Source organism: Perognathus longimembris, chromosome 1 (assembly GCF_023159225.1).
Source record: "Perognathus longimembris pacificus isolate PPM17 chromosome 1, ASM2315922v1, whole genome shotgun sequence".
Lineage (NCBI taxonomy): Eukaryota > Metazoa > Chordata > Mammalia > Rodentia > Heteromyidae > Perognathus > Perognathus longimembris.
In genome coordinates this window covers 36152290-36175628 of record NC_063161.1, presented here as the reverse complement: position 1 = coordinate 36175628, position 23339 = coordinate 36152290, and the positions used below count along the sequence as shown (strand labels likewise).

General features: G+C 38.9%; 2 protein-coding genes and 1 pseudogene across 9 annotated transcripts in view; 2 read left to right on the top strand and 1 right to left on the bottom strand.

Annotated features, from left to right (window-relative positions):
- Positions 1 to 10297, top strand: part of LOC125361308 (RAB3A interacting protein) — a 31658-nt gene extending 21361 nt beyond the window's left edge. For 6 of the 8 annotated variants that reach the window (XM_048359721.1, XM_048359682.1, XM_048359731.1 and 3 more), the window contains 4 exons: positions 1067 to 1179; positions 5614 to 5713; positions 6993 to 7062; positions 9949 to 10297. In XM_048359721.1, the coding sequence (XP_048215678.1) occupies positions 1067 to 1179; positions 5614 to 5713; positions 6993 to 7062; positions 9949 to 10031 (366 nt within the window). In that variant the 3' untranslated portion in view covers positions 10032 to 10297. The other 2 variants (XM_048359702.1, XM_048359739.1) reach the window with 2 other exon arrangements.
- On the bottom strand, positions 2240 to 3498 carry LOC125361334 (annotated as a pseudogene).
- A 10978-nt stretch (positions 10298 to 21275) lies between the features above and the next one.
- Positions 21276 to 22111, top strand: Hus1b (HUS1 checkpoint clamp component B). Its single transcript, XM_048349795.1, has one exon. It carries the CDS (start codon positions 21276 to 21278, stop codon positions 22107 to 22109), a length of 834 nt encoding a protein of 277 aa, XP_048205752.1. The 3' UTR covers positions 22110 to 22111.
- Positions 22112 to 23339: the final 1228 nt, after the last annotated feature.

The window sequence follows — 23339 nt, the reverse complement described above, 5'->3', positions numbered from 1 at the left end:
TCCTAATTGTTGCCATTCAGTTACTGAACATCTCTTTCCATTTGAGCAGAGGGTCAGTCACACTGAAATGTGTACTGTGTTGGAGTGATGTATGAATATGCATGGGGAGGAGGGCTTATTTCTGACTTACAACTTGAGGGAAGTTTCTTACATACCTTTTTGAGTTTATCTCTGTATTATTAAAGAAAAGGTTTATGGGATTTTGGCTGTTTGTTATTGTAGAGCTCTTGCCTAGCTTGTTGCAAGGCCCCAAATTTGATCCTCAGCATCACAAAATAAAATAACAGAAAGGGAAACCAATGTCTATGTCAGAGGATTGTTAAGAGGAAGAAGTAAATAGAAGAGAGATGAGATATGAAAACTTAAATAATATGTTACTGTATTAATGTAAAATCTTAATTTCCATTTGTTCTCACGTGTGAAATGTTTGTTTCCATATATCCTGTCCATTAATGTTTAAGAAATTAAATCCTAAAAGTCTTATATGTAGGTTATTTTAATATTTCTTATAAGAAGAACTGAAAATGAGTTAATACTTTGAAATGAACCTCTGCTGTTTAATGTACTCTGTGGCTGGTTTCTGGTTAGTAATGGGGTTAGTAATGCAGTGTTAGTAATCTTGCCAGATTGAAGAAGTTTGCCATTCTTATTTGATTTTAAAGATTCAGCCTTTTTTGTAAATTTTTGTGCATATAAACATGTTAAGAAAACATAGTTATTATTAATATTTATCACTGTTAGAAATGACCAGTTTTAGACATTTAGCAGAATAAAGTATTAGAATATTTTGAAATGGCATTTACAGTGGATGTTAGTTGTGAGTAAAAAATAAGCAGATTGGAAATAATAACTTCAGTCCTTTTTTAGGTAATGGAAAAAGTTAATTTTACTTCAGCTGAATTGCCTTTTATGTCAGTGTGTGCATGAAATTAAATCAAGACTGTGATTTCTTTTTTGTGCATTGTAAAGCCTAGTCAGTGAAACACAAGAACAATTCATCAAATTAGTTTATGATTTTTTTTTGCAGGTGTACCATCTCATGGTTTCTTTTTATTTTATTTTTAAGTTGGCTTCAGCTGTCCTGGAGGCTGTGGAAAACAATACTCTAAGCATTGAGCCAGTGGGATTACAACCAGTTCGGTTTGTGAAAGCTTCTGCAGTTGAATGTGGAGGACCAAAGTAGGTGTTTCATATCTGTGACTTATGGAAGCTAGTGTGTTTTAAAATTTTATGTGCCACAGTTTTTCATTTATTTATGTTTTATTCTTCTAAATGTGATTATGTTTCTCCTGTTTAGAGTCTGTATAGCCCAAAGGCAATGAGGGAAATAGCCCTTCAGAGTTAGCATCATAGGAGAGCCCAGCTGTAACAGGAAAAGCTGAGTGAGAATATAAGGCCATGACTTTAAACGCTAGTACTAGCACACAAAAAAGAAATGACTTGTAAAAGTTTTGAGGAAGCTACTTACTTAGAGGTTAAGAAGCAGATCATTATGAAAGATTGGGAAGCCCAAGAGAGCTCATGGAAGATAGTAATTGACTCCCATCAGTTATTGTGATACCAGAAGAAGAAAGACTGCTTAAGGTTAATAAATCAATGTTAAAGCCTGTTGTAGAAGTTGTATAGTTCTGTTTCTTCATCACAAGCTGAATGTTCTCAGGTAGATTATGGAGTGTTGGTATGATGTGACTGTTTGTGGCGGGTAGCTAGTCATGTATGCATCTTACAAGCTACACTTCCATCCAGGGTTATATTCTGTGTTACTTTGCCCTGTGAGTTGTAGCACAGTGACCTCTGAATTTTAGATAAAAAAAGATTTGCAGGGCTATGAGTATGGCCTAGTGGCAGAGTGCTTGTCTTATATACATGAAGCCCTGGCTTTGATTCTTCAGCACCACATATATAGAAAGACCCAGAAGTGACACTGTGGCTCAAGTGGTAGAGTGCTAGCCTTGAGAAAAAAAAAAAAAAAGAAGCCAGGGACAGTGCTCAGGCCCTGAGTTCCTGAGTTCAAGCCCTGGGACTAGCAAAAAAAAAACACACAAAAAAACACAAAAAACAAGGACTATAGTTTTATTTCCTCTAAGCATCTGCAAAACACTTAGGACCAACATAAAAAAACTCCTTAAAAATTTTACATTAAAAGGGGGGAGGGGGGAGCCCCAAGGAGCTATAGCAACTCTGACTGGTCCACGAAAGGGAAAGGACATAGGGCAGATATAAAAAGAAGAAGGAGAATTTACTGAGGGAGAGGACCCAAAGGGGGCCACGAGGGGGAACTGGCGGTTGAGGAGTGGGTCTGGTTGGAGGGAGGGGCCCCCGCTGGTAGCCATAGGGTGGGGGTCGAGGAGGGCCAGTGTAACCATGAGGAGGCATCAGTGGAGGGGGCCCCACACATACCATGTGGAGGCATAGGACCTGGGTGACCCATGGGAGATCTGAACGGAGGCCCTGGGGGGGGGGCATGCCCATTGGGGGAGGTCCAGGATGAGGCATTCCAGGTGGTGGGTGGGGTCGAGGCTGCCCCCCAGAGCCTGGAGGCTCAGCATGGGGGTGTCCTAAGCCATGAGGGCCATGATGGGCCAGCTGCATCTGAGACATCCCTGGATGGGGCATCTCACCTGGTGGGAATGGGTGTGGATGTGAATGTCCATGACCAGGATGTCCAGCCCCTAGAGTTCCTGCTGCAGGGGGGACATGTCCTCCAGCCCCAGGAGGCATAGGTGGTAGGGGCATGGCTGGGGTTATTCCAGGTGGGAAGGAGCCAGGAGGTGGCATTCCTGGTGGAGGAAGCCCAGATCCCAATGAAGACACCACGGGATTGGGGGCAGAAGGCGGAGGGGGTGCATCTGCAAACAGCTGATGAGGACGTTCGGCCTGCAAAAGTGGATTCTGAGCTGCCAGAAGTCGTTTGGCTGCTGAGCCATGGCGCTCACCCGTAGAGTCCTTCTTGAACGCATAAGACACCGTGATAGGGCAGTTACAGAGATACTGTCCATTCATGGCCTCAATTGCTGCATCTGAAGCATCAAATGAAGCAAAATTAATGAAAGCATAACCTTTGGAGTTGCCTGTGTCAGGCACTGAAAGTATCATAAAGCAGCTTCTCATCAATCTCTGGGTCCAGGTTCCCAATGAAAATGTTGGCCCTGACATCCAGGTTTTTATTATGAGCTGATGCCTTGTTCACCCTGATGGGCTTTCCGTGGAGTTTGATCATGTTCATGATCTTAATGGCATAGTCAGCATCTTCCTCACTCAAGAATTCAACAAAGCCATAACCTTGATGCTGGCCAGTGACTCTATCCTTAGGCAGGGGCTGGGAATATGGCCTAGTGGCAAGAGTGCTTGCCTCGTATCCTTAGGCATGTGGGTGTTGACCACAGTCCCTTCCTGGATTAAGAGTTCCCATAGGAGTGGCTCGCTGACCTTCTCATCCAGGCCCCCCATGTACACAGTGGCATCCTGGTTCTGTTCGGAAATAGGCCCTGCAGCCATGGCGAAGAAGCCCCCACACCCTCTCTTAGCAGCAGCTCCGCCCCCTGACCTCAGTTACCAGGATTTGCATTCTTAAATTCTGTAAAGACCCAAATATTTTTATCTTGGTCCCTTAACCCTCTCCCCTGATGAAGAATCAGATGTGGTGGTAATAGTGTATATACATTGAATGATTATGTCCTGGTCTTATTTTAAATATAGCATATAACAATTTTTATTATAGAATTAAATTTTGTGCTTGCATTTTGTATCATACATACTATATGTGTGCAGATATCATCAAATAATTACAAAGAAGGATATCACTGAAAATGGGTTTGTAATATTTTTGTAAAACAATTACATAGGCTAGATTTAGAGAACAGTTTACTTATTTCAAGGATTTACATTTATCATTTTGACATGTCAGAAACCAAGGGGTTGTAGTGCATATTTTGTGGAAATAAAACCTGAAGGAAGTTACTATCATTTTAAAAAATGAAATGTAGAATATGAACCGAGCCAAAGCTCTTTTGGACTAGGTTGCAAAGGTAGTGACTAAATGAACAGCAGGCATGGTACTATAGAAGTTTTGAGAAAGAAAACTAAAGACTAAACTCCAGTTGTGATTAGGGCTCTTTTTGGAAGGAGAGAGATTTGACTTAGGTTTTTGAAACAGAATATTAATGTGACTGCAAGCCTAGAAGCAAGGAAATTAAGGATGGTAAGTTTATGGAGAGAAAAGGAGAGATAGGACAAATATTAAGAAAAACTAGATTGGGATTGGGGTTTAGGAAAGGAGTTAGAGATAACTGGAGCAATAATTTGAAGTAATTTTGATAATCAGTGGGAAAGGTTCTGGCTCATGGAAGAAGATGATAGGTCTAAAAATGCCAAGCAAATTTAAAAACTTTAAGGCTGTGAAGAGATACTAAGGTAGAGTAACGTGCTAAAAAAGTGTGCCATATTTCTATAGGTACAGCTGAAATTTAATTTAGCTCATATATTTTCATGATTATGCAGCTTATGATGTCATTAATATCATGTCTTTTATTTTCAGTGATGCTAATTTTGCATTGACAAAGAGTGGTTGTTGTATTCATTTGAATTTGTTGTATTCATTTGAATTACAAGGGAGACAGCTAGGCTACTGCAAGGCCAGCCTGATAGACTAGCCTGCTTCTTCTCCAAAGCAGTTGAGTGATAGGTGGCTCATCACTTATTCAGTAATCACTGAATGGATGTCTTCTGTGTGCCAGGCACTAAGCATGTGCCAAGCTTTAAAGATGAATAGATATAAGCTGGGTACTGGTAACTCACACCTATAATTGGCAGGATGATATCCAGAGGATTTTGGTTCAAAGCCAGTTGGGACAGAAAACCATGAGACTCCATCTCCAAAATAACCTACCAAAAGCCAGGATGGAGGCATGGCTCAAGTGGTAGAATGAAGCCAAATGTCAGTCATCATTCATAGAATGCTTATAAGCAAGTGCATATCTACTTTACCTTCCATAAACCATTACCTTGTTAATCAAGTGAGCACGAGGCCCTGAGTTCAAACTCCTGAACCAGCAGAAAACAAAACAAAAAATCCTTACCCAGAGAAGTTAACCTAACACCAACCTGTTTTTTTTTCTCCAGATTTTAGATTTTATAATATACAATTAGAAAGGGCAGTATGTCAGTATGTAGTATATTCGTTAGAAAGTTTATTAGGTGGCATAATCATTTGTACTTTTCCCTGTGTCCAACATTAAATGCATAAAGCACCCCATGTGGAAGCTCTTACTTTGCACGCTGTCAAGGTCTTGAGACTTGAACAATCATGATTAAGTTCTCTCTGGCTGAGAAGTTGAAGAGCTGGTGGAATACTAAGTGCTTTCCTGCAGCTGGTTACTCATTTGTAAATATGACATGTGGAAGGAACTATTTCTAGAATGGTGGTTAGTGTAATTTTATTAGAATGTAAGTCTCACGTGGTAGAGACTTGGTCCTTTTCAGTACTGTAGCCCAAAGTCTAGAACAATGCCTTTATATAGAATGGTAGGTTCTCAGATATTTATCATCTTACTGAGGGTAAGAGCAAAATGTTCTTGACTTAAAAAATAAGTGAAATTTATTATTATTTTACAGAAAATGTGCTCTCACTGGGCAGAGTAAATCCTGTAAACACAGAATTAAACTAGGGGACTCAAGCAACTATTATTATATTTCTCCTTTTTGCAGATATAGGGTAAGTGATATAACATGCATTTTAATAAAATTTGTTTTGATAAAAGATGCTATAGAGTCCATGTTTCTTTGGGTCTGGCTCACTTCACTTAGTATAATTTTTCCAAGTCCTTCCATTTCCTTTTGAATGAGCAATGTCATTCTTTCTGATAGAGGTATAAAATTCCATTGTGTATACATTTTCCTGATCCATTCGTCTACTGAGGGGCATCTGGGTTGGTTCCATATTTTAGCTATGACAAATTGTGCTGCGATGAACATTGTTGTGCTGGTGGCTTTAGTGTGTTCTTGTTTGTGGTCTTTTGGGTAGATGCCCAAAAGTGGGGCTGCTGGATCATAGGGGGAGCTCTATGTTTAGCCTTCTGAGGAATCTCCATACCACTTTCCAAAGTGGCTGAACTAGTTTACATTCCCACCAACAATGAAGTTGGGTTCTCTTTTGACCACATCCCCTCCAACATTTGTTATTGTTAGTTTTCTTGATAAAGGACATTCTTACTGAGGTGAGGTGGAGTCTCAGTGTTGTTTTGATTTGCATGTCTTTTATGGCCAGTGATGTAGAGCACTTTTTCATATGTCTCTTGGCCATTCTCATTTCCTCATCAGGGAAGTCTCTTTTTAAGTCTTTAGCCCACTTGTTGAGGGAGCTGTTGGTTCTTTGCGGTTTTGTTTTGGAGGAACTTAATTTTTTTAGTTCTGCATATATTTTAGATATAGGGAATAATTAGCACAGGTTTAGGCTAGTCACAGCAGAGGATCATAAGAGCCTAATAGCTGTGCCCTTATGAAAGCATAAGATGATGCTAAGTGAAATGAACTCCATATTATGGAAAGGACTGTTATATCACCGTTGTAATCACTTTCAGCATGCCATGTGAAACCGTAGCTTCTATTGTTGATGATCCTCTTGTATCCCCTTCCTGTGGTTGTACCCGCACTATCACTGTATCTCATCTGAGTACACTGGATCCTATATATACTGGTATTAGAACTAGGGAAGTGAAAGGGAATATCAAAATAAAGAGACAAAGGATAAAAAGACAAATGATTCCAAAAGCAATACTTGCAAAACCATTTGGTGTAAACCAACTGAACAACTCATGGGGGGAGAGGGAAAGAGGGAGGAGGAAGGGGGGAATGAGGGAGGAGGTAACAAACTGTACAAGAAATGTACCCAAGGCCTAACATTTGAACCTGTAACCTCTCTGTACATCACTTTGACAATAAATAAGAAAAAAAAGATGCTAGACTAATTGTGAAATTTTTCCCTTTTGTCTTAGATCACGTCTGTATGTAATTTTTTTACGTACATTCGATATATTCAGCAGGGACTAGTGAAACAGCAGGATGGTGAGTGCTCTTAATTCATTATAAATATGTGCATGTAAGTTTAGCAAAAAGTATAGGACAAGTAATAATGCTTAAATTTTACTATTCCACATTTATCTTGAATCCCTTTTTTAGTTCTAATAAGATGTGTGGATAATTTAGGAACCAATTTCTCTTCTAAAGATAGTTTATTTAATCCTTTTATTTGCCTCATTTTACGCCTTGGAATTTTAAACAAGATTAGTTTTATTTATAAGGAATATGTCATAAAAGTCTGGTACTTGTGAGGAGAATATAAAGCCTATTGAATTTACTCTTTATAAGATGAAAATAAACAGGCTGTAGAAGTGGTCAGATGTATTGATGAGAAAAACAAAGGAATCAACAATAAATATTTCCTCTATTTTCTACTTTCATGTGTGAATTAATAAAGCAACCATGAAATAATTCTTAATGGAATAAAGATGACTACATTCTAAATCATTAGAAATGTCTAGATGATATATTTAAGCAAACCACCTCATGCACGTGTGTTAATATTTTTTAACAGCCTTCCATGAGTGCTTATGATATCTTCAATACCAAATATAAAAACTGACACGACCCAACAGCTCCAAAGAAGCATTTCTTGAGTGCACGTGGTTGTTTCTAAAATGAAATTTAGATATTGGGTTAGGAACAAGTCTTTGCCAGTTTTGTATTTGAAGTTGTGGGACATTTTCCTGTTCATATTTTATAAATGCTGAAAATATTCTTGTGCTTAAAAACTAGTAGAAGTTTACTTTTTAATAGCACAGATTAGTGGATCTCAATTCTATGGTAAATTTGTCATGCTGATAAAAACTTAGTGTAGCATTTCTTAAGCTCAAATGTGTTAGCTAAATCATTTATTTCAACTCCCATAGAATTGAATTTTAATGCCTACAATATGTATGAAACCTATCAGTAGTTAATGTAGAGTTTCAAAGGGCTATATAACAAAAGTAGTCTTTAGATTAATATTTTTAATGACCTTAATAAATTGAAATCATTTGAAAATATGTTGGTGGATAAAGTTTAAATTGGAAAACAATGATTCGTGTTCATCTAAATTATTGAGCATACTTTTTTCTTTGTTAAAATAAAAAAAGAGTTGAAAGGGAATACCAAAAATTGAGAGACACAGGGTTAAAAAAAAAAAGACAACTGCAAAAGCAATACTTGCAAAACTGTTTGGTGTAAGTGAACTGAACACCTCAGGGTGGGGAAGGGAAAGGGGGAGGGGGGAGGGGGGTATGAGGGACAAGGTAACAAACAGTACAAGTAATGTATCCAATGCCTAATGTATGAAACTGTAACCTCTCTGTACATCAGTTTGATAATAAAAATTTGAAAAAAAAATAAATAAAGAGTCAGGCGCTGGTAGCTCATGCCTGTAATCCTAGCTACTCAGGAGGCTGAGATCTGAGGATTGAGGTTCAAAGCCAGCCCAGGCAGGGAAGGCCATTAGACTTTTATCTCCAGTTAACTACTAGAAACCCAGAATAGAGCTGCAGCTCAAAGTGGTAGAGTGTTAGCTTTGAGCACAAAAGCTCAGAGACAGCATCTAGGTCCCAAGTTGAAGCCCTGAGACCGACATAAACAAGTAAATAAATAAAAAACGATCTGCAGGAAGTCTGGTATATAACTTAATCTATGAAAACAGGACGTATCATAAGTGCTAATAATATTTTTTCAGGACACTGCAGCCTTCTTTTCTTGGACTAGGAGGAAAATTATATCTTTTTTAGTTTCTATCACTCTGCACTTTGCACAAGTGGTACGTGTCATATATTTTATGGTGCTATTTGTAAATATTTTACATCTTGAATTTTTAATTTTCTGTGCCTTCTGCTATAAAGGGTTAAAGGTAACTAAATATTAGGCAGGGTTTCTTAACCTTTATACTACAATTTGAGCATCCCTATTCAAAAATTCAAAATATAAAATATCTTCAATACTGACATGATCCTACAAGTAGAAAATAACACACCTGTCTCTCATGTGATCAGAGTCAGAATTCAGATACACTTTGAGCTATGTGCATAGGTTTATATGAAATATTAATGAATTTCATACTTAGCTTTAAGCCCTTCTCAGATTAAAAAAAATCCAAAATCCGAACCACTTGTTAGTAACCCTCAACTTTTAATAAGGGACATTTAACTTAAAGCTGAATAACTGTTACTTCATTGTGGGGGGTCTTGTGAGTTGTAGTGTATTTAATAGCATTTCTGACCTTTACTCACTAGATGTGACTGTTACAAATGTATCCGGGGGCACAGAAGTCCTCCTGGTGGAGAATAAAGCATTGTAATCTGGTCTGAGACCTTTTCTAGTTTTCTCCCATTTACAATGGAAACTTATAGAAGTATAGGTAGTTGAAATATAGAGATCATGCTAAGCAATCATTTTTATTTATAATTTGAGCCACACAAAAACTTTTGTCTCTGATTACAAAGAATGTTACTGAGTTTCAGGATTCTCTTGTTTTCCCCTTTTTTCCCCCCAGTGGACTGTTAATGGCAATGACAAGTAAAATTGCCGAGGTAGAGCATACTAGAGCAAGAAGATTCATAGTTGTATTATATAATACTGAGGAGACAGAACTAACATTTACTCATGACACTGAAATGCTTTCCTTTTCCTATGCTAAAGTTATAGTCTTCGATGTCTAAAATATAGGGATGACAAAAACCAGTGAATATTGTTTATTTGTTGGTTAAACTGGGAAGTCCAAAAGCACATGGGAAAAGTTCGTGTGATGTAGTGAAAGAAAATGTAGGGATTAGAACATTACTAGGAAATGCCCACTTTGGCATTTCAGTGAAACAGCAATAATTAAGATGTAAGATATGATTTATGTGTCTCTGTTTTCCATTTGTGTAGTTGACCAGATGTTTTGGGAAGTTATGCAGCTGAGGAAAGAGATGTCACTGGCAAAGTTGGGATATTTCAAAGAAGAACTCTGATGCTCTGCGTGGGACCATGCATGAATCTCCCTGAATAACTGAAAAATGGCCGAATATTTTTATGCTTACTTAATATTTATTTCCAAGGAGTGGGCCCAAAACTTTTCCCTCTTGCAAATTACACTAAGAAATACCATGATTCCTCTGAAATCCATGCTGTGTTTGCCTATTCTTTAGTTGAACACACTATAAAGAATCACAGGTGTACCAGTGATTGTAATTTATAGTTCCAAAAATCCAACGAAATAAATAAATGGTAGATTGAATATGTGTTTCTGTTATGGCATTTAGAGTCCACAGAATATATTAAGTAATAGTTTTCACACTGCACAACAACCTGTGAAAGTCAAGAAAGAGGATTTGAATAAGCAGGACTCATTTCTATCTGTTTTGTTTATATATTTGTTTATATATTGTTTATATATTTGTTTATATAAGATGGTAAAAAGTTACCCTCTTTACAGTTCTGCTCTCTGTAATTCAAAGACTCACTTTATTATAGTGGTTTGTTTAATGCCAGTCACATTTTATCTCAGAGATGCAGTCTTGTGCATCTTGATGTAAGCTTGTACTTTATATATAGATCGTCAGCACTCTCAAGGAATTGAAGGTACTTAAGATAAACGAGGAGCTGAGCAGGTGCCCACACCTGTAATCTTAGCTACTCAGGAGGCTGAGACCTAGAAGACCACTATTTGAATCTAGCCTGGGCAAAAATGTCTGAGAGACTCCATCACCAATTAACCAGCAGAATTTCATACTTGATGTGTGACTCAAATGGTAAAATGCTGGCCATGAGTGAGAAGCCCTGAATTCATCCCTACTACTGGCCAAAAATAAATAACTTAAGTAAATAAATAAATGATAAGTTTCAGCCAGGCACTGGTGGCTCACACCTGTAATCCCAAACTTGGGAGGCAGAGATTGGGATGGGGATACTGGGATTGGATAGTGATTTGAGGCCAGCAGAGGCAAAATATTCAGGAGATCCATCTAAACCAATAGCTATTCATGCTCTTCCATCTCAGCTACTCGAAAGGTCAAGATTGGGAGGCTCTCTCTGACCACACACCTACTTCCTATAAAACTGACCTGTGTGGAGAAATTGTCAAACTATAAAGGTAAAAAGAAGTTCACAGTAGAGTCACAATAAGTTTAGAGTAGTGAAAGGAAGAAAAGAGAAAAACATCTGTCTAGGCAAAGCTACTTTAAATATTTTGGGATAATAGCTCTTAGCTCTCAGATGTTTTCCACTTAACAGCTTCATATTGTGGGGGGAAAATCCATATGTCCATCTTTAGAGGTGTGTGTATGTAATGCCTTATTGCTGGTCAACAAATGGAGGAAATGTCAGCTGCTTGTGGCACAATAACTACATAGATGGAATATACAAAGTACCTCAGGAAACTACAAATAACGTGATATTTTTCTCGAGTTTTTTTAAGCCACAATATTTTTAAAAGGCAGTATGAGTATGTATGTGTTTAACCTTGTGCTATAAAATTATTTTTCTTTATAGAATGCAGTACAATTAACAGCTTGGTGAGATGGCTCAAGCCTGTAATCCTAACTACTTGGGAGGCCAAAATAGAGGACTTATAGAGCCAGACCAGCCTGGGCATAAAAGTTTGTGAGCCTCCATCTCAACCAGTGGCTGGGTGTGGTAGCATGGATCTATTATCCCAGCTACAGGGAAAGCACAGTTACTGTGTATAGTGATGCCCACTTGTCATTTCAAGCAGCACAGGAACACAAGTAGGAGGAATGCATGAATTGAAACCCTACCTTGGAAATAAGGCAGACAGGTACTAGAAGTATTACTCAAGTAGTAGATCACTTTGCAAATCTGAGTCCCTGAGTTCAATCCCAAGTACAGAAAAAAAAGTAGTACAATTTTCTATTTCAACAGACAAACTTTTGATGTTTCCTAACTACATATGCATATTTCTGAAATAAAAAGACAGCCTTGCTTTTTGTTTGAAGTATTTTTTTCCTGTCAGTAAATCTATACATCTTAATCACTGTATGTTGATTATAGATTATTAAGTCAGAAAGACTAGGTTGTTTTCAGGTCACAATGCTGTGATGTTTTCTTATATGTGTGTACTTCTCTAAATGTTACTGGGTTATCTCCTTCTTATGCATGGCTAGAAGCAAAATATAGGTCAAAGTATTGGGTAGATGACTCTCCAGAAATTTGAACCAGTTTATATTCACAACAGCAATGTGTGAGAGAACCAATCTTCTAAAGTTGACATTTTTTTCCAGACCTGTTCATGTTTGATTAGTCATATCTGTAGAAGTCTCTCACCAGATTTGATGGGAGCCCACATCATAAAGGCCTGTTGTGGATGGTACAGTAGAAACCATCATTATCATACCCAGCTCAGGATCTGAAATGGGACATGAAAAGAACTTTGAACATAGAATTTTATGTCCAGGTAGTTCTAATATGAGGACATAATAAAAATACTGTCAGGGCTTTAGAAAAATTTCTACAAAAAGTTGACACATTTGAAGTCAAAACTGAGATAGAGATAATAAAAGTGAAAATAAATGAGCAAGTAGAGAAATTAGGATACAGAAATAAAAAAGAGATAAAATCACTTAATTTTTCTTATAGAAAGATATTTGGATTGGGTTAAAATGTGGGTACCCACAAAACATAAGGTTACAGAAAAGTTGAAATTGAAAGTAGAAAAAAGATGTAAAGAAAGTATCAGAAGAAAACTGGTGTGATTACGTTCTTAGACTAGTAGCTGGGTGCTGGTGGCTCATGACTGTAATCCTAGCTATTCAGGAGGCTGAGATCTGAGGATAGCAGTTTGAAGCTAGGGCAGGCAAGAAAAGTCTGAGACTCTTATCGCCAATTAACCACAAACTAACAATCAAACAAATAAATAAAACAACCCAAAAAGCCAGAAGTGGAGCTGTGGCTCAAGTGGTAGAGTGCTAGCTTGGTGCATCAAAGCTAGGAACAGTGCCTAGGCCCTGAGTTTAAGCACAGGACTGGCCCACATATGCACATGCACACACACAAAAGCATTATTAAGGATAGTAATTGCATAATGCTGCAAATTAGGTTCATGAAGAGAACAAACATAATGGATTTAATAGATATAAAAGTCGAATTTCTTACAAAACAAATCTTAAAGGTTAACCTTATATCACTGGGACTTGAACCCAAGACCTCATGCCTGCTAGGTAGATGATCTGCCACTTAAGTGTTGCCTTAATCTTTTTCTGCTTTAGTTATTTTTTAGGTGAAGTATCCTATTTTTTTTGCCCAGGGCCAGCCTCTGACCACAGTGCCTATATGTGCCTTCTATGTAGTCGGTCCCTAGGCATATTCATATTTTAAAAATGACAAGGAGACTTCCAAGGCAGGTGGTAGGAAGAGTGGCCATTAGGATAGGTAGGCAGGTCTTTGTATGACATCACTGGGAAGATGGAGTTTTCTGTGCCAGTCTGTACTCCCATTTAATGGCTCTTAGACTTCAAATAATGGAACCTCCAAAGCTTTTCCTGGAGATCTAAATCTCCTTTAGATAACCCCATCTAGGTCAATAGCTTTAAAAACTAAAAACTGGGGCTGGGAATATGGCCAAGTGGTAGAGTGCTTGCCTTGTATACATGAAGCCCTGGGTTCGATTCCTCAGTACCACATACATAGAAAAAGCCAAAGTGGTACTGTGGCTCAAGTGGTAGAGTGCTAGCCCTGAGTGAAAAGAAGCCAGGGAGAGTGCTCAGCCCCTGAGTTCAAGCTCCAAGACTGGCAAAAGAAAACCAACAACAACAAAAAAAAAAAAAAACAACAGAAACTAAAAACTGTTCACTCTCACCTCCAACATTGACATCATTCCTTACCTGAGTCCAGAATTTTCTGTTTGCCTAGTCAGCCTTTCCTCTTGAATTTTATTGGGCATCACAATGTTGAAGTCTCAAACATTTGCTTAAACAGAATTTAAGAATTATTTTTGGATTCTCTATTTCATCACCACCCCAATCTTAGGCTTTAGCAAATTCCATCAACTCTCAAAGCATCTGAAGTAACCCATTTCCACCATTACCACTGCTGTGCCAGCCATTATGACTTGCCCCTGGGATTCCTGAAACAATTTATTCTCTCATGTCTTTGTATCACTCCTGTGTGCCTACAGATGTGAGCCTTATAAAACAAGTCACATAATGTTACTTGCTTTGAACCTTTCCATTGCTTCCCGCCACATTTAGGAAATCAAAACAAAATGTTGGGCTGGGGATATAGCCTAGTGGCAAGAGTGCCTGCCTCGGATACACGAGGCCCTAGGTTCGATTCCCCAGCACCACATATACAGAAAACGGCCAGAAGCGGCGCTGTGGCTCAAGTGGCAGAGTGCTAGCCTTGAGCGGGAAGAAGCCAGGGACAGTGCTCAGGCCCTGAGTCCAAGGCCCAGGACTGGCCAAAAAAAACAAAAAAACAAAAAAAAAATGTTAATCATATTTTCATAATGGTAATAGAGAAATAGCTGTAAAATCAGCTTTACAAAAGTCATGAACATTAAAAAACAAATGAGGGAAATAAACTTGCCATAACTGAGAAGATGGGGCACAGTCTGCTTCCAGAGGAAGGACTGACTGTTTATGAGGGCTTGACACTACAGCTATACATCTCAGGGACAGTCTCCATTGAAAGGCGAGGTTCCTGTCACCATCGCTCCAACTTTATCCACTGCCACAGATTTAACCACAGCTGCTCAGTTTTTATCTACTTATCAGAATTCTCTAGGAAATGCCAATCCCAAAACAAACCCAAACCACAGCTAGATTACATTACCAGTCAAGAGACTACATCCTTACTGAAGGTGTGCACAATGAGATATAAAGAGAATAAGAAATATGTTAATGATGTGAACAGCACAGTCAAGTAATTATCGGTAGCATGTGTTATTCATGGACAGAAAGAATTTCCATTTAAATCTCATTGATCACATTTTGTATCATCAGATGGTTACTCTGGACACTAATTCAGGTATATTTTCCCACCCTATCAACTTCCTGTGAAAGTCCCCTTGCTTTCTTGGGACTCCACAGGGACTCTACTTAGAACTACAGGTAGTTACATGTTTGTTTCTTGCCTAGAGCAGCATCCTGAAGATCTGTAGGCCCAGCTCAGTTTTCACATACATGCTGTTGGTTCTGCACAATGTTTTGCTTTAGTTTCCTGATTTTCATTTTGTTATAAAACAGATCAGTCTTCAACTTTTATAAAGGAAGAGATCTAAACTTAGTCTACATTTCAAACTTCTCTTTTAAAATTGGCCATTTTTTGACAACACTGAGCCTGAATTCTTACATGGCAACACTTGAATGAGATTGGTTATGACACTTATAATAGAGCCTATTCTCTTTGGTTTGTGTTGTGCCCCGTCATCTCAGTTGTCTCCTTGACACCCTCTTCCAGGCTCATCTGTCAGTTATTAACTTGCTTGCATGGTTAACTTCTGTTCATTGACTCATTGTACCTTGGCTCCAAGAGCATGAGTTGAAACTCCAATTCTAACTGTAGCTTCTTAGCTCACTTGATGGAACCACTTAGCTAGAAGCTAATGGTTTCAGGCTTATTACTATTATATCTAAAGGAGAAAATCCTTCAAAAACTCAACTTGTCTTTGTTCTTGCACCCCATTTACAGTCAGTAGGCAGTTCTTGATTATACATTGTATTATTTCAGACTTTGCTACTGCCTACCTAGATTCCTCCAATAGCTTCTTAACTGGTCTAACTAGTACCAGCAACAAATTAGAATACATGCTTGTTATTGTACCATGCCTGTACCCACCCAAACAGAAACTATCAGCAGATATACTTAGAATGAATATTCATGAACTCAAAATTACATTTAGTGTCTACACATTCTCTTCCAGATATTTTGCCATCTTCTGTTTCACAGGACTAAGCACAATCTCCATATCTGTGTTCACTCCCCTCCAAACGATTGCTTATACTTTTAAAGACATACTCATTGTTTAAGACTTCTGATCCTAGCTCTTTATGGCACTTGGCCAGATCCTCCCAGATCAATTAATTTTACTTTTCTGTGTTCTCTTGGGATATTTTCCCAAGACTTTATCTGTCTGCCTTCAGATAGTTACTTGTGTTTTTCCTTATACTTGGATTTGAGCTTATTTTTGCTTATGGAAGGCAAGAACCATTATTTTCTCATCTATGTTTTATTTTCTGTCACTAGGAGACAGCTTCATAGAAGTTGAATTGAAACAAATAGAAAATTCCTTCCATTAAATAACTCAGTGGCATGTCCTAATGGATCTGGGGCCAATGTGGCCAACTAAAGAGGCTTTGAGGCCTTGCCACACCCAGATAAACTGAGTTTGGTCATTTTCAAAGACCAATGTATTGTGTAAAACAATTTAAATACATGGAAGTGTATTGCATGGTTTTATGTACCAGTTTTAATGTGTTAAATTTTAATATTAAAATCATAGACAAATTCGGGAAAAAGGCCATTCTATATGAAAATGGGTCTAGACTATTTATTTATTTTTGCCAGTCCTGGGGCTTGAACTCAAGGCCTGAGCACTGTCCCAGGCTTCTTTTTGCTCAAGGCTAGCACTCTACTACTTGAGCCACATCGCCACTTCTGGCTTTTTCTATATATGTGGTTCTGAGATCGAGCCCAGGACTTCATGTATATGAAGCAAGTACTCTTGCCACTAGGCTATATTCCCAGCCCGGGTGTAGACTTTTTAAAAAGTCTAAATTATGAACATCCCAGTAACTAAAGCGACAAGGGTACATTCCACATTTTAAAAAGCAGCTTATGGACATCCATTCAGCCCTCGATTAGAACACACACACACACAAAAGATGTTTTTAGGAATCGTAGAAATTATATGTAAGATAATAGTATTAATACTGGATTTCATTGGCATAACAATGAGTATGGCTATGGGATATATACTGAATTGTTTGGGGTGACATACAATCAGCAATTTATTTTCAAGTGTCTCAGCAAAAACAGTTGTTATTTTAAGAGGGAAATAAAGCAAGAGTATTAAGAAAATAATTATTAGATGTATTCATGGGTATTTCATAATACTATTCTGATTTTTTGGTAGGTTCATTTTTTTTTTCAAAATATGAGGTTGGGAAAAAGGGAAAGAAGTAAATAGAAGGATCATTTAATTTTCTAATAGTATTCTTAGACTTATTCAATAAATTATAGCTAAGTGGTGAAAACCCATTTATTTGAGTCTAGCTTCATATTTTAAAGTGAAAACAACTAGTGAGTTGTAAGAATGATTAAATTGATAATGCGGTCTTTGTTGCTTATAAGAGAGACTTTTTGTGCTTGGTTACACTTCTAAAGTAAATAAACTCTAGAAGAGATAGAACAGGTATGTATTAAGGAAGGTAAGCTTTCTCTTTGAGTCTGAAAATATTGGACAAGTCATTACTTTTCATTATCACAGACTTTTTCAATTGTCTGCTCTTTTCTCTAGAAAAGGGATTATAGTTGTCCCTTTTTTAGGTTAAAGAAGAAAATATCTTTTTTTGGTGGTGGCTAAATGGATCTACTTGATAAAGATAGAGATAGAAATAGATTAGTGTAAAGGACAAATAACAGATAAGACTATACATTTATTACCCATTTGTGTAATTATGTGTGTCACTAAGGACAAAGGTCCTTAAAACAAAGACAAAAGGCAAAGTAGAACCAGTTCCCTACATTAAGACAGATGGATCTGCTACCACTTCCCTCTTCGTGAATTTTTTTTTTTATAGGATTGCCTATCCGTTTGGTTTTAAAATCACATTTGAGAACTTAACCATCTATCTGGAGGCACGTTAATGGCTGAAAATACATTGCACTCCAATACCAAGATGATGAAGATTTTTCAAGAGCATTCATAGGCTTCGTGTTCAGAGGACAGTACCTACTTCCTGAAGTTTGATAATCCCTGCTTTAGGAGTGCATATATTACTGGGACACAGCACCATGGAGGTGGTGGGTGAAAATGAGGCCCTGCAGCAGTTTTTTGAAGGTAAGTGACCAGCTTCCCACATAAAATTCCTACTTCGGAGACATATTACTGCATGATATCATGATTTCACCTTTTCGGCATTTACCTAAACTATCAAAAGAAATGCTATCATGGTTAGATAACTCGTGAAACTGGAAGTGTCACTTTGTTGGTAGCAAAAATTCTGATATGAATGGTCATTTTAAAAAGTATAGAATTTCCATCTTCTAGCTCAGTTGATAAAGAAGTCTGTGTATTTGTTATGACTGCTTGCCTATAATAATAGGCTGTATTCCTGTGTTAAATTTTGTTTGTTCTAATTGCCGATATTTTTAAAAAAAGAAGTCAGATTTGTCTTATCTTTAAAATTGAGTATGGCACAAGAAAAACTTGATATTTTACTTAAAACATTTTTATAGTATAATTAAATTAAAAGCAGCCTAAAACTGCAAAGAAACACCTCCTTCCATACCCAGTACATATCTTTCTTTTTTATTTTTTATTTTTTGGCCAGTCTTGGGCCTTGGACTCAGGGCCTGAGCACTGTCCCTGGCTTCTTCCCGCTCAAGGCTAGCACTCTGCCACTTGAGCCACAGCGCCGCTTCTGGCCGTTTTCTGTATATGTGGTGCTGGGGAATCGAACCTAGGACCTCGTGTATCCGAGGCAGGCACTCTTGCCACTAGGCTATATCCCCAGCCCCAGTACATATCTTTCTGACTGTAAAAAATACTTTAAGAATGTGTAACTGAATAATGATTTGCTTTTGAAATTGAATATATTTTCCCTCAAGGGAAAGGCATACTAAGGCATGGCTACATAAGCTTCTTTCCCTCCTTCCCTCCCTCCCTCCCTCCCTCCCTGCCCCCCTCCATTCTTTTCTTCCTTCCTACCTTCCTTCCTTCTCTTTCTTGTCCTGGGACTTGAATTCAGGGCCCGGGCACTGTCCCTGTGCTTCTTTTGCTCAATTCTGGCACTCAAGTGGCACTTGAGCCACAGTGCCACTTCCAGCTTTTTTCTGTTTATGTAGTGCTGAGGAATCGAACCCAGGGCTTCATGCATGCTTGACAAGCACCCTACCACTAAACCACTTCCTTTTAACAAAGAGCCTAAACTGGCATTGTAGCTGTTCATGTTCTGCTGGACTTGGGTTCTAATAGTGGCTGTGTTGAAAATGTTAGCAGGAACTTGACCTCTGGAGCTTCTTTGAAATGTGCCACTGAGAGACCCTACACCAGTGTGGCCTTTATGCCCCAGCTGAACTTTGCGTGTGGGAGGCAGTGTGTCTGTAATTCCCAAGGTGTTTTCAAGGAGCGAGGCGAAATGCTGAGGGTGCTTTAGGGCAGGTGTGTTCCAGGGCAGTCAGCAGCACATCGAGGAAATAATTTTGACATTTCTTATGCTTAGTAAAAGTACTTGACAAATAATCGATGTTTAAAAATTGAATGGAATTGATGAGGGAGGAGGTAACAAGTTTGATGAGAAATGTACTCACTGCCTTACATATGAAACTGTAACCCCTCTGTACATCACTTTGACAATAAAGAAATAAATTTTAAAAATTGAATGGAATTTATCAAACACTAAACAATGCCAAACACTAAGGATGACAGCTCATAGCAAAGAAATTGTCAGAATCCGAAGGAATCAGCACAATGCAATTTTTTTTTTGGTGGTCTAGATTTTGCTGGAAGTAGCAAATAGGAGCATATGACTAAGGGAGTTGTCGTATTCCCTACAATCTGTGGGTGGTGGTCTCATGTGTGGTCCGAGATTTTTGGTTATCTTGAACAAAAATTGAACAAAATGAATATGAGCATGAGAACAGCTTAGGTTTATTGAAATAAAAATTTGTTCGGTTCAACTCAAACCAGTCTTAAATTGTCCAAGACACACCATTCCTTGGGGCTTTACAGCTCTCTTGCTCATGCACCTTCCCCATCAGTGGAGTATACTACCACTTTGCTCATACTTCACTTCAGAAAACCTGTGCTTCTCTCATGACTTGTGCATGTTTTACTCAATTTGCCCAAATTTGGAACAACACTTACTGAACACTACTGCCTCATAATATGTTCCATCAAGTTCTGCCTGAAGCATTGGCCAGTCAACATTGTCTACCTAGGCTTGCTTGGCACATGCTAGCCACATTAAAATTTGCCTGATTTTAGCTCATACATAACTGTCATTTGAGCACTGGGCAACAAGGTTCAAGCTACAATTGTATCTGAATGTTTTTAAAAAGAGAAACAATTCATTTTATAAGTGCAAATGTCATTTTTTCCTGAGGAAGGTCTGAAAAGTTAATCTACTTTTTCTAGAAGAGCTTAGACTTAAATGATTCCATTCTTATACTGTTTTTCTCTCATGTTTTCAGAGATTACCATGGATAAAGATTTATAGAACCAAATTTGTAACTTGTTGCAAATAGATATTTCATATCTATATATCTTAATCTTATATAGTATATTACCTTACATGGCATATTATTATTGCTGTTTTGTTTCTTTTTTAGGTCTAAACCAAACTTTTTAGTTTCATTTGAAGTCTATTTAGTGTTTTGCTTGCTTACTTGCTTGTTGCTCTACCACTTGAGCCACACTTCCAGCCTGGCCTTTTGCTGGTTAATTTTAGAGAGTCACCAGTACGGGGCAATCCTTTATATACTTTATGTGGAAAATCAGTCTGTTACACATATGCCTAACCTATTACAATTTTTGTAAGACACAAGTAACTATGTCCAAATATAAGTCCTAACTGAAGAAGCCAATGCCAATGTATATCACCCTTCCTCCATAAGTTAAAAAGGAAAAGGGAGCGATACTTTTATCTTCATACTGTATAGAGTATTTAGAAGTCTGTGAAGTACTATCCTTTTCATAACTAAAGTAGAAGCTGTAAGCCTTTTTGTAAGGCAGGCCATGGAGGGAAGTTGAGGACTGATAGAATGGCATGAGGCAAAAGCAGACCTGAAGGCGGGTGGTACCACGTGCAGGCCATGCCAGGGGCTGGAGACCAGGCCAGAGTAAGAACTGTGGGACCGGAAAGACACGCTAAGGAGATGAGAAAGGCGGGCTTGGGAACCGGAAGTGTGTACCCTACTGAGGGGCCCAGGAAGGCCGGCTGAGGGGATCGGAAGTGCACGCTGAGGAGACCGGAAAGGCGTGCTGTGCACTTGACGTCGTCTCTCCTCAGCGCTGCCACAACCGCCATTGTGTCACCATGCGGTTTCGTGCCAAGACCACCAGCAAGGACCTTATCGAGCTGTTCATCCAGGTCAGTGTCACAGTGGGGAGGCTGGCGAAGGTGTGCGTGCTCCGCGTGTCCGAAGACAAGCTGTGCTTCAGCCCGCCGGGCCCCCTGACCACCAGCGAGGCCCAGATGTGGTGCGAGGTGCGGCGCGGCGTCTTCTGCCAGTTTCACATGCAGGGCGTCTCCGAGGAGCTCCGGGAGATCTATTTGGAGCTGAAGGCCGACCTCTTGTCCAGAGCAGCGAGGAGCGCAGTAAAAGCCACCTCGCTGAAGCTCCAGCTGACCAACAAGCATTGCCCCTGCCTCACACTGTCGGTGGAGGTGGTGTCGGTCTCCGGCAGCATCCGCAAGGCAGTCCACGACATCCCGGTCCGCGTGCTTCCCACAAGATGGTGGGCAGAGTGCCCAGAGCCTGTCATTCGGGCCACTGCTATGAGTGTGTGTCTGCCGGCCTTGAAGACCCTCAAGAGCATCGTGGAAAAGATGGCGCACATGAGCAATCACGTGCTGGTGGAAGCAAATTGGAATGGCAGAATGAACCTGAGTGTAGAAACGGATACCGTCTCTGTTAAAAGTCATTTTAAAAATCTTGAAAATCCTTCCAAGTCGGCTGTGGATAGACCTCGAGATGAAGATGCAGAGAGCATGGTGCAAGTGCGAGTAGATAGTAGGAAGCTTCTGCAGTTTTTTGAGGGACAGCAGATACATCCTACACGGGTCTTATGCAATATTTTGAGCAATGCACTTCATCTTGTTTTGGCTCATGAAAATGTCTCTCTTCAGTATTTCATTCCTGCTTCATAAAAATTCAACCAGCCTAGAATTTCAAGAGAAGCTTAGGATCTTTCCAAAACTTTCCAAGTCTCTGAGTTAATTGAGTTGAGAGTTTGTATCCTCAGTGGTATGTGTTGGGTGCATACTTCATTGTGACTTTCCCTTGCAAAATCATATTAAGAAATCAGTTGAGAAACAGTTCATCTTTTTATCGACTTTGACAGTTAAAATGACTTAAAAAAATTCTAACCTGATGAGGCTTTTTTGTTGTTGTTGTTGGTCCTGATGCTTGAACTCAGAGCCTGAGCACTGTCCTTGGCTTCTTTTTGCTCAAGGCTACCACTCTACCACTTGGGCCACAGCACCACCTCAGGCTTTTTATGTTTATGTGGTGCTGAGGAATCGAACCCAGGGCTTCATGCATGCTAGGCAAGCACTCTACTGTTAAGCCACATGCCCAGCGCCCAAATGACTTTCCTATTGATTTTTTTTGTAACAATGTGAGTAAAATACCTTTGAATCTTGAAAGAAGAAAATAATCCCTAAATAATGCATTTTTCCTTACAAGAACTTTTGTATTAAAGAATACCTGGGTTGAAAATTTCATCTTCAATTAAAGAGGTTTCTTGGCAGAACTCGTGGAGATGTTAATTTTTGTTTTAAATGTGCACACTGAAACTCCAGCTCCCTTGTAGAACTATGTGGAGGTAGCTCTTAGAACTAGAAGCCGTTCAAGGCAGGAATCATCAGGAAGCTCTTGAGATCTCTGAGTATAATAGCTTCTCCAGGAAGCTGCTATCAAATAAACTTTGAAAATTTCTTTCTCTGTCTTTCTTCTTAAGATTTAAATTCTTCAGGGATTCAGAGAAGACAAAACATCTCTCCGTAACTGTACAGAACACCTCGGAGGTCCTAATGTTCAAGAAAATGGGTAAAATGCTGAAGGCTGTGGAGCTGAAAAACAGTGACAGAAGAGCCCAGCTCAGATGGGGTTAGTTTAGAAAGTCTAAGGCAAATTGTTGAGTGGGAGAGAGTTGTAGCTTGAAAAGGTGCTTGTACCACTGCATCAGCGTCTAGCAATCTCAGTAATATTTAGTTAATGAATGAATGCACAAGGCAAAACACTATAGTGTTCAAAATGTAATTGTTGAATTCTAACTAGGTCTGGGACATCTCCCATGTTCAATGTAGGAAGAAAGAAACCTTGTCCATTCATAGAAGGGCCAGTGAAGAGAACAGTAGAAGCCAAGATAAAACACT

Excerpts from the sequence above, each read along its gene's own strand:
- Hus1b (XM_048349795.1), top strand. The coding sequence starts at position 21,276 with ATGCGGTTTCGTGCCAAGACCACCAGCAAGGACCTTATCGAGCTGTTC.